Source organism: Nelumbo lutea, chromosome 3 (genome assembly GCF_056320005.1).
Source record: "Nelumbo lutea isolate HS-2025 chromosome 3, American lotus-T2T, whole genome shotgun sequence".
Lineage (NCBI taxonomy): Eukaryota > Viridiplantae > Streptophyta > Magnoliopsida > Proteales > Nelumbonaceae > Nelumbo > Nelumbo lutea.
In genome coordinates this window covers 47,695,668-47,715,048 of record NC_142686.1, presented here as the reverse complement: position 1 = coordinate 47,715,048, position 19,381 = coordinate 47,695,668, and the positions used below count along the sequence as shown (strand labels likewise).

The 19,381-nt window shown below is 37.2% G+C and overlaps 1 protein-coding gene across 1 annotated transcript; it reads left to right on the top strand.

Moving 5' to 3' along the window:
- The first annotated feature begins 299 nt into the window (after positions 1-299).
- On the top strand, positions 300-13,987 carry HSFA1D (heat shock transcription factor A1D). The gene is made up of 2 exons (XM_088979449.1): positions 300-1,106; positions 12,264-13,987. The coding sequence occupies exons 1-2, from the start codon at positions 858-860 to the stop codon at positions 13,494-13,496; spliced, it is 1,482 nt and encodes a 493-aa protein (XP_088835575.1). The 5' UTR covers positions 300-857; the 3' UTR covers positions 13,497-13,987.
- The last annotated feature ends 5,394 nt before the right edge of the window (positions 13,988-19,381 follow it).

The window sequence follows — 19,381 nt, the reverse complement described above, 5'->3', positions numbered from 1 at the left end:
TGGATTTTGTTAAAACCAGAAATTTAATTACAAACTTTAAAATGTTAAGTTTTATTTTGTTCATCGAACTGATAATACCAGTCCGTAAGTGTTCTAAATGACTAAATCTCACTCCCAAAATCTTTTTTCCATGTATTGAGTATCCTATTATGACTCCGAGGGTGAAATGACTTTTGTAAATATTTCAGTTATCTACTGTAGTAGAGTGTATAATTTTAGAAGTCAAGGCCCTTTTTAAACGTCACTACCCCAGATTACATGACCTATATATATCCCAAAAACATCTTGGAAGGCATTTTCGTTATTTGGGAGAACGTGAGGGAGCAATTATTCTCTTCAATTTACACAAAACTCGACGCCGTCACGACTTTCTCAAGCACCGTCGACCGGTTCGTGTCCGTTTCCTCCGTCGTCTCCCATCTCTCTCTCTCTCTCTCTCTCTCTCTCTTTCTCTCTCTCTTCCACTAATAAAAACCCCCTAATAAAATCCCTTTCACCTCCGTCTCTAAGCAGTCTTCCCTCCTCCACCCCCCTATCCAGGCATTGACTGTACAATGGCATCCATCCGGCAATTTAGGGTTTCTCTTCATTTTCCCACTATTTCTCCAATTAAACGCTCTTTCAGTCAGGACCCTTTAATTCGCTTCCAATAACCCTAGATTCCCTTCGAGATCGAACCTAATCCTCCTATCTCTGCTTTTTCTCGGCAGTTGTTACAGTAACGGTGCCATTTCAACTCGTTTAAACCTCTATTTCCTGTGTAAGGAAGTTGTCTCGGAAGTTTATAATACTCCCTCTTCTCCTAAGTTTTTTTTATCGGCTGTTCGATGCTTGTCGTTGTTTAAATTTACGGCGGCATGGATGGGGTTCAGAGCACAACGACGATTTCAAGCTCGAGCTCGATTCCGAATGCGAATGCTCCGCCTCCGTTCCTGAGCAAGACCTATGACATGGTTGATGATCCCTCGACGAATTCGATCGTGTCCTGGAGCCCTAGCAACAACAGCTTTGTCGTCTGGAACCCGCCGGAGTTCGCAAGGGATCTGCTGCCCAAGTATTTCAAGCACAATAACTTTTCCAGTTTCGTCAGACAGTTGAACACATACGTACGCCTTTCCCTCCTTGAGCTTGTTGAAGTTCTTTGTCCTCTTATTATTACTGTTATAATAATGTTTTGAACCAGAGGGAATATCAGCTAATAAAAAAAGATGTCGGGTTCTTATCTATTTTCTGGCTTCTATTTTTGTTCTTAATGTGAAGCATGATAAATTTTTACACTCTTATATTAGCAGTGCACATAAGTGTGAGATCATTAGGCCTCTTGAAAGTAGCAAGGTTATCCAATCTATTGAGTTTCTTCAGTTTCCATTGAAGCATAATGGTTCAATTTTATTGGTGAAGGCAGAGGAACACTTGCCTATCCTGCTTTTTTTTTCTGTATTTTTTCGTCTTAACTTTTTTGTTGACATGTTTTTTTTGTGATGGATCTTGTTGGTGACGTATTACAACTAAACTAATGAACATTTGATCCATTCTTTTGCCCTAGATAACATTTGGTCGATAGATTTTGTTCAATGGAACACAGTGGCTAAAAGTTTGAAAAGTTAATTACTGGCGAGCTTTCTAAATCGAACAAGTGACTGATCAGAGTTAATATTGATTTGATTGGTCCGGGTTACCATTCTATCTGGTATACTTGCCAACAATAAGTACTGGATCCAAGTCATAGAAAAAAACGATATGCCCAAATCCTTCGTAGGGGCTGTTGAGTAGTGCAGCACCATGCTAATAACCCCCTCCCCAAAATTGGTGATAGGGAGAATCAAATCTGCGTTTTTTCTGGAACAAACCAGCTAATGCACCAACTTAGCCACCCCTCGGTTGGCAAGTCATAGAAATTATTAATCTATGTGTTTTTCCTTCTAGATTACAGGTCTGTTAATTTTTTAGGTTATGGATGTTGGCATTTTATACATGATCTTACTATTCTATTTCATGTTCCTTCATCAAGAATTACTAGATCCAAGTTTTAGAGATTCTTAACTATTTGATTGGTGTCATTGTTTATAGATTATAGATTATATATCTTTATTTGCCTATGTTTAGTCTTCAAACCCATTACTAGATTATGGCTGTTCACACTTAATCTAGAATGCTAATGGATTTGAAAAATCATGGAGCAGAATGTTGGGCCGTCATTGCTTTATTCTTGGGTCCAGGAGTAGGGGATTCTATCAGGGCTTAATTGCTTGTTGCACTACAAGGGGTACAGATTGCAAATGAGTTGAATATGACACATCTGGAGGTCGAGGGGGGACAAAAAAGTGATGCAAATTTAAATTTCTTATTTGAAATTAGGGGTGAGCAAATGGGTTGGTTGTACAAGTACCAAGAAAAAATGGGTTGGTTCCACTCAGAGAAAATTGGAACCGACCTCAAATTGGCCTTGGCAAGGATGGTTCCAATCGGTTCTTGGGTATGATTTGGTTCTAGATGGTTTTGTGAGTGAGTTGAAGGTGTTGTAGGAAGCTCAAATTGCGAATAAATCCTATTTATTGCATGTTACTAAAATTTTTTCAAGATTGAAAGGGGGCCTGGTTGGGGCTGGTCATCCAACAACAAGTTGAAGAGAGTTTATAAGAAAAATGGATCACAATTCAAGGGTTTGATTGAGATGGTTGAGAGGAGAGGTTCCGAGACTCAAGCGTTAGATAGGGCAGTGACTCATTTGTTAGTTGCATATGAGAAAAAAAGTTAGAGCTAATTGATGGGTCAGAGGTTATTGAAAAGGAGGGGGGAGGCGGGAAGAGAAGAAACCTGATGAGGTTATTTCAGATAGCAAAGAAGAAAAGGGAGGATTAGTGGAGATCGAGAATTTGGCCGCTAGAGATGTCAGAGTTGGCATTTGGCAAGAGTTTAGGTTTGTTCTTTTGAAGGGCGCTTTTGTTATTGATAAAAAAAGGAGCAAGTGGGAGGAGAGGTTAAAGAAGACCATAGTAGGGGAGGCCGGAAGGAGGAGAGGCATGGAATGAGGAAGGAGATGGGCAGGAAGAAGATGATTAAGGTGTTGGCGAGTTGGCAAATGGCAGCGTGCATCTGTTTATTAATTTGTGGTTCCAGAGCTATAGGAAGAAGATTAATTTATGAAGAAGAGCTTTGGAGTGTGTTTGTGTGTTTTCATTTTAGATTGATGAAATTTTGATGTGATTGGGTAGTGTTGATTTGGGTGTTGCCTTAATACTTGTTGTTGATTATATTCATCTTTTTATTTTAATGAATATTTTTCTTTCTACTTATAAAAAAAAAGGGTCAGGTTCCAAATTCTTGGAACTGACCCCCGCAACCTAGGCTGGTGTCAAGGTTTTGGGGGTTTACCCTACTCGAACTAACCAGAGAACCAGCCTTGAGCGAAGTTGGACTATGGATTAGTAATGATTATGTGATATTATTTAGGTTGTTTATGGATCATGTTTTATTTCTTTGAGATTGAATGACTATATAAATTTGAAAGGGAGAAATATAAAAAACAGCATAATATTATTTAGGGGGTGTTCACGGTCCGGTTTGGAGAAGATCTCAGACCAAACTGGTAAATTACGGTTTGAGAAGTTTCCAAACCAAACCAAACTGTTTTGGTATGGAAACCAAACCAGACCAAACCATTTTATTATGGTTTGGTGCAATTTCTAATACAGTTTGGGGACTTGGACCATTCTATGATTCTATTGGGCTTAATCCAATTAGAAAGCCCAAATAGCTTCCCTAAAAATTAAAAATTAAAACTTTTATTTTATTATTTTATTATAAAATAAAGAGTTTATTATATACTTATAATTTTATGTATTCAATTTAGATATATTATACAATATTTATACATCATTTATTCATATATATTTATAATTTACATTATATATATATAATTTCGGTTTACAGTTTATGGTTTGGTTTGGTTTATGAAATCCAATGAACCAAACCGAAACCGTAAACCATAATTTAGAAAACTACCAAACTGAACCAAACCGTTTTTAGGTGTAAACCGAACCAAACCACAATTTTAGTCTGGTTCGGTTTTATGGTTTGAACCATATAAGGAGCACCCCTATTATTATTTTTAAAAGAATAGGTTTCATGGGTAGACCCTGGAACTGACCATAAAATCACCAAGACCTGAGCCTGATCTTTAAACCAATCTTGACAGGGTAGGTTCTGGTTCCAAAAATCTGGAACCGATCCCTACAGGGTAGGTTCCTGGTTCTGCCTTGGAACCAAACCAAGCCAACCCATGCTTGCCCCTGCTCGAAATGTGAGTTTTAGGATACATTGGGTTAAGAGATAAGCTAATGTGATGGCTGATGCTTTAGCTAAGCAAGGGGTAAATAGGGATCAGTTGGTTTGGGCATATGCAGAGAAGGTCATCTTTAGCACCTGTAAGAAGTGATCTATTACAAGATGAAGGGGCTAGAAGATCTAGGAGCAGCAGACCAAAAAGGGCATGTGCTGAAGTGGTAAGAAATGATCTAAGGGCAATTATCAAGAAAATGATAAGGGCCCATGGTTATATAGTTTGGACAAGATGTACATGATGATGGTGGTGGATGTTGCAATTTTATGCATGGCCATTCCTTTTCATATTCCTGCCAATAAGAAATATAAGATCCAACTATTCAAGTTATATGGATTCTTAGGCTATTATATTTGGTGCCATTGCTTCTGGATTATAGATCTGTACTATATATTGCTTAATGCCTGCAAGTTATAGTTTTCTGCCTCTAATAAGTCTATTTAGTATTTATATCCATTAATCATTATTGAATTCCATTTGGTTTGCTATGCATACATTTTGCAGAAACATTTGATATTTTACATTGTAGGTAACAATACCCTGGACATGGTAAGTCAATGTTGGCTTATAGGCCCCTATGAGTTCAAGCTCCACTATATTTACGTTCTTTTGTTTTAAGAAATTTTTCATAGTGGAATTATTTTTCTGGTATATATTTTATGACCAGAGATCTATGTATTTGTATTCCCTGTTAAGGTTGTTAAATATGCTTGACAGGCATTAGCACTTCACTACATTCAGGAACTTACATTGGCAACTGACCAAGCAGGGTGAGCTTTCTCGTTGCATGATGCCAGAAGGTTCCACACAACAGATGTGGTCATTATTGTGGCCGTTGGTCCAGGGACCATTTCAACTTCTTACATTAGCATCAACCTAAAACCTATATCGTTTGAGGAATTACCCAATCACCTTTATGTGATCAGCCTTCTGTGGACTGGATAATAACCAAGTAACGATTAATTTTGACCTAAGAATGTTGCTGTCAAATGGAAAATATGGATTAATAATTATCCCATCTTTGGGCTGTAACTCGCTTAGGTGTAAATTGAGCTTATGGACGGTGCAGATTGGCATCCAGTTTGCCTATGTTGCCATGGTATCTTCTGTGTTTAGCATAAGTGCCATGCTTGTCCTTCCTGTACATATATTTCACTTTTGTATCACTTATACAGAACAAGTTGCATAAATATAAATGTGAATTGCAGGTAAAAGCAATGTCTTTCCTCCCTCTACCAGTGTTATTAATCCTTCCTGCTTTGAAGAAGAAAATGGTTTCTTCCCCTTTTAATTAAACCATTTGGACAGTGCAGGGTGTTAATGTGTTTTGTCCGCCTGAAGGTATTCTGTTGTATGGTACAGCCCCATGAATAGCGGACATTTTTTTTTTTTTTGATAAATAACCATGGTAGTTTCATTAAAAAACATCCATACTACCCCAAAAAGAGTAGCAGACCAATGAAATACAAGTCCATTTGGCTCAGAAGTGTAACAATTGGATTGCAATAATTCATGGCCCAAGTTCACCTCATTCCAGCCTTTCCCTGGCAGCACCCAATTTTGCTAATGCATCTGCCAAGCCATTAGCATTCTTAGGAACCTATTTGAATGAGCTATTGAAATTGCTGCCTTGCTTAAGTGGAGATAGGATTGGCTGGATGCAGTAGCTGTTCAGCAGGCTGTGGAACCAATAATAACACTCCACATTAGTCATAAAATACATGGGGCCCACAACCATTCAATCTCTCACTGTGTGCCCCATTTTTTTATCACTGGTGTGGGGCGGTATACAGCTAATACATTCAGCTAATCTGAATTAGCTTAAGTGTCCCCCTTATTAAAAGCCTAACTTCCCAAGGGATTTTAGCATAAAGACAATCACCCTCTGCCTCCATTTCACTCCATCAGTCCATCCTTTAATTGAAGCCATTTTCAATCCTGAGAAGAGTGGTGCTGTTGTGATCTTTGATCACCCCACCTATGTCTGACACTCTCTGACATATTTCCAGATTGGCAAGACTACATCTATCAAAATTGAGCCTCATCCTTCCTTTTCCTGGTGCTTCCAATTGATCATTTCTTTGCTGTCTTGTGCTGTGGAATCTGGCAACTATTTATCATACCCTCAGCATTATCATTCATACTCACCTCCTTAAATTCATCACACACTAAGGTCCAATGATTAGTTCTTGCATAGTGAGTTCAATAAAGAGACTAACCCCAATTTGGTTTTCTTCAAAAACTCTTGAATTTCAACCAAATATACACACACAGCTGCACAGTCTGGGAAGGGTGGTGGGTCTCTTCTGTTGTTTTTGTTGGGTGATATCTTATCACCTCCTCCTGTATTATCTTTTCTTCTCTTTGAATAAAATTTCTTTTTAAACTTATTACCAAAAAATGTTCACTGACATCATATCGTTTGCCTTCTTGTGTGATAACTGATAAGACTGGGGGGTTGTCATGGAGATAATACCAAAACACTACCAAGGGCCATCCAGTCACTACTAAAGATGGATAAAAAGTTGTTTCAAACCTGCATAGAATATTGACACTCAATAGAAGATGGTTAGTGTTTTCTGCACTCCTTAGGCAAAGAAGACACACATGGGGAAAAAGGTACCGAGATTTCTGTTTATTTCGGAGTCTCTCACATGTATTAATGGCCTGGTTTTCCATCTCCCAACAGAAAACCTTCACCTTAGATGGGCTATTCCATGATCAGTATTCTATTTTTCCCATTAACTTCTGCCCCTTGGAATGGTAGTCAACCATTATTTAAATCTTCATGTATAGGATTCCTAGATTATTTGGCTATCCCAATTCCCATATCACCTTTGCTAACTGCATACCAACAAGTGTGAGTGCTTGCTTTAACATTCTAGACAGTGCTGTATTTTTGGCCGTTTGATTTCCTTCTTTTGAGGCTAACATTTTTAGGTGATAAGGTCAAAATATGACAATTTCAAGTTTTTTTTTTTTTAATCACGTCCAAAGCATGACTATGACAGAAATGCAAATATGTGATGGATGAGTGTGAAAACTAGGAACGACAGGATAAAAAATGAATTCATTTGAAGGAACCTAGGAGCATATCCAATAGGTGATAAAGTGAGGGAAAGTAGACTAAGATGGTTTGGTTACATAGAAGACCATCTACAGCACTTCTGAGAAGAAATGCTCTGTTACAAGTTGAAGGGGCTAGAAAAGCTAGTAGCAGCAGATGGCCTATAAAAAAAGCTAGTGTCAGATGAATAAAAAAATGGGTTGAAGTAGTAAGAAATTGTTTAAGGGCTTGTAGTTTAACTATGGATAAGGCATTGAACAGAACAGAATGGTGAGACATGATTCATGTAACCAACCCCATATAGTAAGGTAAAGGGCCTAAAGGCTTAGATGATGATGTTGATGATCACTAATTGGGTTCTAAGGTGTTCATGACTTTGGGGATGCAGAAAACCAAGGAAATGGGAACTGTAAGGCTGATTGTTGGAGGTGATTCTAGAGCGGTTATCAGTTGACTTTTGGAGGAGAAAGTTGCTTGGTGCTACAGGAGCGAATTCAGGCAGTTTATGTGTTTCTTGAAGGATATGCAGTTGGAAATTAAGTGGGTACAAAGATCAGCAAATGGCTTGGTTTGACAAAGGAGTTAGTTAATAGACAATCTCTTTTTTTGGGCTGTGATGTAATGTGTTTTTGGGTGGGGGAAAGTTAAGGCTTGGCTGATGGTTTGGTAAAGCAGAGAGTTAATAGACAATCTCTTTTTTCGGGCTGTGATGTGATGTGTTTTTGGGTGGGGGGAAGTTAAGGCTGTATTTTTTTTCCTCTTTCTTTGTACTCACAACCCCTTGTTGCACCTCTTCTAATTAATGAATGATTTTTTTTGATAAATAATTGATGAATGAAATTTTCATTTGTGTTGCTGATAAAAAAAGATGTTCATGCTTTTGAGTTTCAAAGTTTCTTCAAGTCTGAGGAGCCTTGTGTATTGTATTACTTCTTGGAATTTAATGATTGGAATGTCTTTAATTTGTTGGTTCACATGATTTGGCAATATTTGCTTTTTCAATGTTGAGAGATATATTGTATTTGGGTTGTTGGAGATTACAAGGGTATATTTGTAATATTGATAAGTTATGGAGACCTATATGTATTTATGGGAGAAAGAGGGGCTTATGTATAATTCTAATATAATATGATCTTTACTTATTTAAGCTAGCGAGTGTGTGAGATTAGGGTTTGAGGAGAGTGAGCAGTATTTTGTTGTGAGTTGAGAGATCATCCATGTATCTCTTGTTTTCATAGTGGATATTTCCCCTCTCTTCTCGTGGTGTTTTTTCAATAAACACCCACGGAACCAAACATAGCCTAAATCTTGGTGTTCTCTCTATTTCTTCCTATTTTATGTTAGTTTGATGTTCAAAAAAGACTTTGATTTTATCCATTTCACATAAGATATTACCCTCAAAGATTGAAAAGTGGCGAATAGGGGTGATCATTTTCTGCCTGGCTTGGCTAGACCTGGAAATTCCAGGCTTGGGCCTAGGTTAAGTTCAGCCCTGACTCAGGCCTAGGCCCACATTAGGACCGCAAATTTTAGGGCAGGCCTGGGCCCAATACTTCAGGCCCAGCCCAGCCTGCACATATTTGCAGATAATAAATACATATGCATGTATGTTATTTTCTCATATTTTGTATTCTATATAAATATTATAATATAACACCTATATATAATACATATTATATATTATCTTATATGTTACATTATGTGTAAAATAAATTATATATATACATATTATAGATGTATAATATAAAATATTATATACATTTAATGTTTTATACATAAAATTTGTAGGGTCGGAATTAGGCCTGGCTCAGTCCAGCCTGGCCTAGGGCCGTGGGCTTGATCATCCCTAGTGGCAAATAGCTGGTGAAATGATTGGGTTCAGGTTTAGTTAGGTTGAGATTATTTTGTTGTGCTTGAACGGGGAGGGGGGAGGGGCTAAATTTGTATGATATGAATTACTCAATGTTTTGAAAGAACAAGGTGGAAAAAAAGCACAAAGGCATTCATAAAAAAAAGGCACAAAGGCCATTTTACACTTGAGGTGTAAGGCGTAAGGTGAGGCTTGTGCCTTTTTGAAACAAGGTGCAAAATAAAAAAAGGAAGAAAATGCAAAAATAGTAAACATTCAAAATAAATTAGGAAAATATTAAGAATAGTATTAATTAAAATATTCAAACTTTGATTTTAAACCAAATGTTTTAAAAAAGCCTATTAGCTCAAATTTAGATACATAAACATAGCATATAAAACATATCCGAAGTGAAAAATGCAAAATTAAAATAAAAAATAGCATACAAAACATATTCAAGCATGTCAAACTTTTAATTCCTTTATTTCTTGCTCAATTGCATTATTTCATATAGTTAATGTGATTTGACATCTTTCATTCCTAATTGTACAAGCTGCCTTTGTACCGAGCCCCTTGAGGCCAGGGATTAAGAATTTAAGACCATTACATGGACTTGTTTGGGCTTGCTTCAAGGGGCTTGGCTGGGAGTCCGGGGGTGGAACCCCCAGCCGATCTACCATGCTAAAAAAACACCAAAAAGTGCAAAAAATGAAAAAAAGGCACACACACCTGGGCTGAGGTGCAAGGTGCACTAGGTGCATCAAGCTCATGCCTTTTGAAAGTCGTGCACCTAGGACCTAGGGGTAGGGGAGGTGCATTTTAAGTAGGGGTGAAAATGGATTGGACCATGATCCGGTCCAATCCATATTCTGATCCTATTTTGTCAGATTCGGATATCCCCTGTTGGATTTTTGGATTGGATCGGATAATAGATTTGATTAAAAATCGGATTGGATTTGGATCAACCTTATCTAATCTGAAAAAATCTAATCCTATCATATATATATATGTGTTATTTATTTATAAATATGTTTATATTGCATTGTTGTAGTTTTTTATATTATTTATTTTTATAAAAACGTGTATATATATGATGAAAATAGTTGAAAATTTTACTTTTTTTTTGTTTTTCTTTATATAAATTGTAATATTTTTGCCTTTTAATAATTTATTAAAATTTTCAGAAATTAAATTGGATTGGATGAGATTTGGATATTCGCATCCTTAACAGATTCAGATTTGAATTGATGTTTGTAAGATCCGTTCGGGTTGGATCTACGATTTGTATTATCAGATCAGATTCAGATATACTCAGAATCAAATCCGATCCAATCCATTTGCATCCCTAATTTTAAGGTACACACCTTGCCTGTGTGCCTAGGCATGGCCACTGGAATAACTTATCAAGAAAAATTTTATGATAGGAATAGTGGACAGGAGGAAATTATTAGATAAGTAAGTATGGACTTGAAGTCCTGTTACTTGCTATTAAAGGTTTTTTTTTTTATTTGAAAGGTAAAGTAAGATTTATGAAATCAGAAAGAACTCATTACAACAGGAGAGCTAACTACATGTGGCTACTCAGATCACGGACATGTTACAGATCCTAAATGGATACAGATCTAAACAATTCAGGAACATTCAAATTTTTAAAATCAGGGGCTACAGACACCCAAGAAATCAGCTTGCTGACCGCCTGCTGCACAATCTCCTCCATGCTCTTAGATTTGTTGCTGAAGACTCTTCTGTTCCTCTCTGACCAAATCACCCACATCAACCGCAGGAATAGACTCTCGAAGAGATAGGACAATGGATACACAGATGGTCTGTGGACTCAGGCAATAAGCCACACAAACCACACAACAGAGAAGGGAGCTGAATACCCCTTCTATCCAGGTTGAGTCTTGAGAGACATTTGTTCAGCACCATAGTCCACACAAGGAAGATAAACTTCGAGGGAGAACAAGATTTCCACACTTGCTGGCAGAGGAACTTAGTAATCCCTGTACTGCTAAGCTTAACAGTCAGGGATTTGACTGAGAAACAGCCATCCCTACTCCAGGACCATCTCCATTCATCTTCACCAGAAATATCTATCGACTGCTCCTGTAAAATCTGCAGTAGTTGCATCACTCCATCAATCTCCCAATCAAACAAATCTCTTCTAAACTGAGGATTCCAAGTTACTGTGTTTTTAGAGATCACATAGGACTCCGCCACTGACATTTCTTGGTTAACTGCACAGTGGAAAAGGAGGGGAAAAGCCTCAGCTAAAGGTCTGTCCAAACACCAGGGATCTTTCCAAAACATTTAGGCAGTCATAATATGCCATTGTGCAATCAAATTTATATATGTATATATATAGTGTTAGCATGCATATACGAGTAGTAAAGAAATTATAACTAAAGAAGGATTGACTAGTTTATTAGCGAAGTAAAAAAAATTATTATGCAAGTTGACCATTGGTTTTACTTGTCAACATTAATTGTGGCATAACTACTTGTTATGAAATTAACAGAACTATGCTATGGGATAAAAAGGAAATGTTATGTAGATTCTTGTTGCTGGTAAAAAGAGGAAATGTTATGTAGAAGTGCCCTGTGCCTTCAAGAGTCCATGAAATGCGAGCCTTGGGTGCATGTCTGGCACAACACATCCATTTAGGAGAGTCCCCTTCAACACCGGGTTCAACTCTTCACGTTGTTTCTTGGTTCTGTCTTGTTTGTAAAGTTTTGTGCCACCATTAGACCTGTTCATGGGCCAGGCCGGGCTGGGCTTTGCCTCTACATTAACAGAATATGTTCAGGCCCGAGCCCGAGCCTGACCATCGGAGGGGACCTTTGGAGCTTTCTCAAGGTTTTCAGTTTTAGATTGTAACTGGATCTCATTGATTTTATTAAATGATGGAAGTGAAATACAACTATGCATGGAAAGACACCGAAAACATAGAAAATGCTGATACGAGTCCTTTCACCTTTCTTGTTCTGCTGGCTTTCTTTGACCAGGGATTCAGGAAGGTTGATCCAGACCGCTGGGAATTTGCAAATGAGGGTTTTCTGAGGGGTCAGAAACACTTGTTGAAAAGTATTAATAGGCGAAAACCCGCCCATGTGCATCACCAACAACCTCAAGGACAGAGTACTTCAGTCGGGGCATGCGTTGAGGTGGGAAAGTTTGGACTTGAGGAAGAGGTTGAGAGACTTAAAAGAGATAAAAATGTGCTTATGCAGGAACTGGTTAGACTAAGGCAGCAGCAACAGGCAACTGATCACCAGTTACAGACCATGGGTCAGCGACTTCAGGGAATGGAGCAGCGACAGCAGCAGATGATGTCATTCCTGGCAAAGGCCATGCAAAGCCCTGGATTCCTTGCACAACTGGTCCAACAGCAGAATGATAGCAACCGGCGCATATCTGGGGTCAGTAAGAAAAGGAGACTCCCGAAACAGGAAGAGAACTCTGAGGGTGAATGTGCTGTAGCTCCTGATGGACAGATTGTAAAGTACCAGCCCTTGATGAGTGAAGCTGCAAAATCAATGCTAAGGCAAATTTTGAAGTTTGATGCATCACCCAGGCTAGAATCTTCAAATGGCAATCCTGACAGTTTCATGATTGATGATATTCCTACACCATCTAACTCATTAGACGGCTCATTTGATGGTGGTGGCTCGTCAAGTAGGACCTCGGGAGTGACGCTTTCGGAGGTCCCACCAACATCTGGGCAATCACTTTTGCCTGTGACCTCAGGGTTTCCAGGTAGTCGTCCCTCAGCTGCCATATCTGAGATCCAGTCTTCTTCTGGCCTAGTAACAAACATGGTTTCAACAACTGAATTTCCAGATTTGAGTGTGCTATCTGGAGTGGAAGAGGGAGCCGTTGCCTCATGCCAGACGGACATGGTTTTGCCTGACCTTCCACAAGGACTGGTGGGAGAAACGAACATTGTTGATATTCCTGCTGTGAGTTACGTGGAGACTGAAACATGTAATGGAGCATACATAGATCCATTACCTGATTCTGAATTGCTTCCGAGCATAAATGATGTATTCTGGGAACAGTTTCTCAATGCAAGCCCTCTTTCAGGGGATCCAGAGGAGATTGATTCTAGCATACCAGAAGGTATTGTTAAGGAAAAAAAGGAGAATTCAGGAGAGGAAAATGGGTGGGATAAGGCTGAACATATGGATCAGCTCACAGAACAGATGGGGCTACTTACGTCAGATACCAAAGCGGGGTAACCTTTGTGTATGATGTATTTCGTTCTGGCCCTTGAAATGGTTGGCCCATATACACTCATTCTGCTTTCTTCCCTTGCATGGTTCTCTTGAGCGATCAAATGATCAGGCTATAGATAGAATATCTCCATCTTCGTTCTTCTGCACATACAGGGTCCATTTCTAGCCATAAGTTTCATTTCTGTTTTTCTTTCTTGTTTTTTATCCCTTGTACCCTACCTAAGCTCCCTCGGTTCAACAGAATTAAACGAATGCAATGGTGTAAGGTCTTCCATTTAGGTATCCCCTTTGTAGAGACCACAGATTAAGGTACTGCTCTGCGCAGCCATGGAGTTATGCAGTTCTGCCTGTGTGTAGGAAGGTTTAGCTTTTAACTGTTTTACATATCCTTTTCTGGGCTTGGGAGCACGATACACCAATTCATATGATTATGAACCGACACGTACAATTTTATATTAAATTTACATATTTTTAAATTTATGCATTTTAATTCATAGTAATGGGTTCATGAGTTGCTTGTGCCTAGGCAAAAGACTTGAACATGCATCCTGAATTTTTTAAAGACTTGTGACTTTTTATCCTTCATATTTTTTACACTTTTAAAATGCACCCTTAATTTCTTAAATTCATGTAGGTGGTTGCCCTAGTTGGTAATTGAGCATACTGGATTGCCTCTAATCATATGGTTGAAAGTCATCTAATGGTTCAAAATGTATCCTAAATTTTTTGAACTCATGAGGCGTGTGTCTTTTGTTTTGAGTTTTATAAAGCCCAGAAAAATAATACAGTAATAAGATGGTTGTGGTTCAAAGTCATTTGATCATGTTTTCGTTTTCTACTGCGAGGACTCAACCTGTGGGATTTCTACAGTTCTACGATGCTTGGAGGGCTCTGAATATAATTTCTTTGCTAAGTTAAGGTGTCGTTATTGATGATGGGGGCCACCAACCTCAACAACTTTTGCATGGGTCCTCTTCAGAACCAAAAGATGAGGAGCCATCCATTGAATTTTTTCCCTCCCCGTCACTTCTTCAAACTTTTTAACTAAACCCTAACGGCTCAGTGTGATAACGTTTCAGTTCAATCTTTCTCTAGATTCTCTCCCCTAAACCCAAAAATTTGTTTTCGAGTTGAACTTCCCATTTTCCCCATTTACTGCCTAACTTCTCCCTTTATTTTTACTTTCCAGCTATGGGAACCTCTCTCTCTCTCTCTCTGTGTTAATAGAATTGGACCGTTGGTTAATTTTTTCTTCTCCCCTCCCACATTTCTTCTTTCTGTCTGAAAGGGTAAAATTGGATTTTTGAAAATTTAAATGACTTCACATGTGCCTTTTCATTGATGAAGGGTATGTTTAAGTCCAGTATGATCATTTCACAAGATAGATAAGTCTTTTTTTTTTTTGAAAAACTTAGGGCATGTTTTGATTGCAATGCATGTATTGCATGTGTGTTTACGCCAAGGTTTAAACTTTAAAGTATTTCCAATTAAGGAGTAGCCCAGTTGGCATTGGCGTGCTGGATGAAATGTCCCAGCAGGGTGTCTCTAATTGGTTACCAAGGCCACCAACATGCAAAATATTGAGAGTAAGGGGATATTAACAGTTGAGATGTTAATGAGGGTGTTTGGAACCATGTAAATAAAGTTTGTCACATGAGTGCCATTTCAACATTTCTCCCATTATGTGAATCCGTACGTATAGGGACTTGCAAAAGTAGGATTTGGTTTATATGCACGCTTACCGTTAGGGGAAGTTTCATTTTAGCACCTCCCCCAATGGGTAGGCATTTATTCATTATTTTGCTGATGTGGCGCCTAATAGTGCCTTAGTGTCAATAAACAAGTTTGTTATTACTCTTCTCGGTTTTCTAAACAAATCAAGTACAAAACGTTTAGTCAATAAACTTCCATAGTTCCAAGCACATACAACATCTATCCCTACAAACCTATATTTAAATAACAAATTGAAAAAAAAAGAGTATCAATCAATACATGCATTGTATTTATTTATTTTTTGTATCATGTGTTAATATTTTGAACCTTTGTTTTTCATGGGTCTTCAGAATGGGGCAGTCCATTCCCATCCCTTTAACCCCTCCCAACCTTGGTGGCAGCAAGATTTGATTTTGAGCCACCATTAGTTGGTATTTTGAACCTTGTTTTATATCTTATTTTATGGATAATAATAATTGAACTTTATGGTTTATTGATTGTTTTAATATTTATATATTGATTAGTTTTGTTATTCTATTTAATATTAATAATGGGCATCCATTAGGGGGTGGGAATTTGTGTTCTTGTATCGTGTCAAGGCAGGGGTATTTGGATATATACTCCAATACAAATATGATTTAATTAGTTAATCGTGTTAAAATTTTAAATATGAGCATGACCTGTTTATTATTTACTAAATGACACATGCAACTCAAATTAACAAGAAATCAACACAATTAATTTGTTTAAATTAAACAAAAAATAAATTTAAATAGTAAAATAAATATTCAATAATCCATTACCTAAACAAATCCATAAAAAACATTCAATGCCGTTCTTATCTACCACAATAGCATTTCATTCAAATACACATGCATGATCTAATACTTGAAACTTCACGTTATAAACATGTAATTTTCGAATTTAGTGGATTAACCCAAGATTGACATGTTTATTAATCATGTCAAACAGGTCAGCAATATTTTGATACGGACATAGCTAAGATATACCCAAATGCACTAACTGTGTCGTGTTTGGTGAAAACCTTACATGGAAAGTCCAAAAGTTATATTTGGTGAAAACCCTAGAAAGCTAAGTACAGACAATTTCTGCTAAGAAATCTACATTTTGACAAGTTAGTTTTAATAACTTCTTCAAAACGCTCTATCAAAGCAACTCAGTCAAAGCTGAAGCACTCCCAGACCATCTGTGCAACGCTCTCTTTGAGCTGCCTTAGAGAAGCCATTAAGAGAAGCTTTGCACCAAAACCATTGTTTTTGAACAAAGGACAACTACTCTTAACTATTTTTTAGCCTTTTCACCAAATATTGCTAATTGCATACCAGGCTACCTGGTGAGTTTGGATTTATTAACTATACTACATAGATGGCCAAACCTAGACTCCTACTTGGGTGGGGCCTATCTCACAAAGCCAAAAAGCCATGGTTTGAAAACTCCCCCAATTGGGCACTTAGAGAACCCAACTAACCTACTGACCAAAATATTCTATTCTTAGTGGGGTTTATTATGGACCTGTTTGGCAAGTTTTTCTAGGTAGATCTTTCAACAACCGATGTATTGAGCTTTTGGGGTCTTATCTTTAAAGACCCTGACTATTTGGTTCACATTGTGGTTTATTGGACCGTTAAAAATATCTGAAAAGGCTATCTTAGTGCCAAAAGACAAATGCTTCATTTGGAGCTTGCCAATTTTCAGCTTTTTCAGTCTTTCCGCATGCTCGCTTTCTAGTCTATGCAATGCCAAAGGGGAAAAGACCTTTTCTTGGTCTTCTGAGCTTTCGAAAGACCAAAAGGCGTGCCAAAAAACCCCTATATATACTATGTAGAGCATATTGGATCAAACTCTCTCGACCATATTTGCTTAATGGACACTGGGGATGTGCTATACCCCTAGTTTGTGTAGCCCTTTATCTATAACTGGTATAAATGGGCTGAGAATTAAGTAAAACTGAGCTAAGTTAATTAAAATTGAAGTCTCACCTAGTTGACCCTCTTTTAGCTTAGCCATCAAACTTGAGTTGCTGGCCGTAGCTTGACTCTTGTATGGATTTCTGATTGTATCTGCATGACTGCATTGTCATTTATAACACAGATAATTTGCATCCCTGTAAATTATGATCACAACTTTGTGAGAGTTAAGATTGAATGTATATATTAATCTTATATCACTTGAAAACATAATTCAATTCCTAGAACTAGCAATTCAGTTTTTACTGTAAGGCCCTGTTTGGTGTTTTGGAAAGTTATTTACTCGCAATTGTTTCTTGAGACATACTTATCTGGATAAGTGCATCTATCTATTTTCTTTTATTTCACAGGTGAATAAGACAATGACCATTTTATCCATAAAAAACCATTATTAAAAGGGGTAATTTTGTCCTATCAAAGTGTTGGCAACTTCCCCTCAAGTGGAAAAACCACTTATTCACCTAGGTAAGTGACACCCATCTCCCAGGTGTGTAAGTAAAAGTTGCTAACACTTGGATGGGACAAAAATGCCTCTTTTAATAATGGATTTTTATGGATAAAATGGTCATTGTCATATTTACCTAGAAAACAAAAGAACATGGATAAATAACTTCCCCAAAAAGCGAATGGGGCCTAAACATCATATTTGCTCCAAATTTAGGAAAATATCAAAGCCTTTTCAATCTCTCATGTGCAAAAGAATAGAGATGAATCATGTGTTAGAAAAGAGGAAAATAAAGGTACTAGTTTTTTTCCTCTTTTTTTGATATTTTTTACATGAAGCCAATCAACTTGGGGTTGATGGTCATCGTAAGCCCAAACCTAAGACTTAGGTCTTAGGCCTAACCTGAGTTTACTAACCCAAGCCCAACACAAGTTTAACCTAACATAACTAGGGCTATGTTTTGGCGGGCTTGGGCCACATTTTACATACCTAATATAAACTAGTAAATATGCACTTTCTTTGCACATGACAATTCTTTTGTGGTGATGATAATGATGTTAACAAATAATATGTTTCCAAATTTTTTACAATTTTTTTTTTTATATTTCTGTATCTATAACAATTATTTTTATTTGTCACATTAATGAATATATGATATTAGAGATGTGCCCAAATGTTTTCAATAATTTTTTATATTTTTTATACCTTTGTATGTTTTCATCTTTTCTTTTTAATTTTTATTATTATTTAACTATGACATCAAAGGTTGACACATTTTGACCTAAAAGGTTGAATTATTGACTCTCCACCCAAAAAAAAAAAACAATTCTACTTTTGCATTAGTTTTAAATTTGTATTTTATTTATATCAGTATAAAATTCAAAAATATGGGTATTCTGATCAAGAATAAGATTAATGAATGTTAATAGGAGTTAATACCTTAAATACAATACTTAATGAAAGGAATTTGAACGAGGAGAAAAGTTGTTGCTCAAATTACACTTGTGTCCTTACAATTAGAGAGGGACCAAATTAAAAAATTGCTGTATTTTAGTCAAACAAAAGTTTCACACTTTTAATAATAGTATAGTTATAATCTAGGTAAAATATTAAAACCTCCCTTGAAATTTTTGACAATCAGAATAGCCTTCACTAAGGTTTCATTTTTACAAAAACCTCCCTTGTAGTTTCACAAAGACCTGCAGTTACCACCCTTATGTAAAATTACTTTGTTCTGTTCAATCTAACTCGGAAATTTTTTCAATTAAAAGTGAAAACATTTATTGGGATATTTTAGTATATTTTTCATCTTAATTGATAGATATAATGGGTACTTTTGAAAAACTAATGCATTTGGCAAATGTTTCCTGTCCAATACAATAACAAGAGGGAGGTAACTACAAGTTTCTTCAATACTACAGGGAAGGTTTTTGTGAAAGTGAACCTCAGGCGAGGTTTTTATATTTGACCATGTATTCTAAGGTATAGAAGATACTACACACCTATTTATGTTACAGAATACCAAGCAAACAACCGGGCTTGAACTACTTGAAGAGTCCAGATCTGCTCCTCTCACTGACCTCACAACATGTCCTTGCTACACATTGGGAAATCATGGGAAGATGTTTCCAATACAGGGTGAGATGTGACTGTAAGGTCAGTGTGAGGTTCACTATGGATAGAGCGTATCCAAATTCCTACTTGAAGGCTAAACCTAAGTTTAGGTCAGGCCAGAGTTTTCC

What these genes read in the sequence shown, in the direction of transcription:
- HSFA1D (XM_088979449.1), top strand. Translation starts at nt 858, where the DNA reads ATGGATGGGGTTCAGAGCACAACGACGATTTCAAGCTCGAGCTCGATT. An exon ending in TCAGACAGTTGAACACATAC is followed by an intron (nt 1,107 to 12,263) that starts GTACGCCTTTCC and finishes TTCTTTGACCAG; the next exon opens with GGATTCAGGAAGGTTGATCC.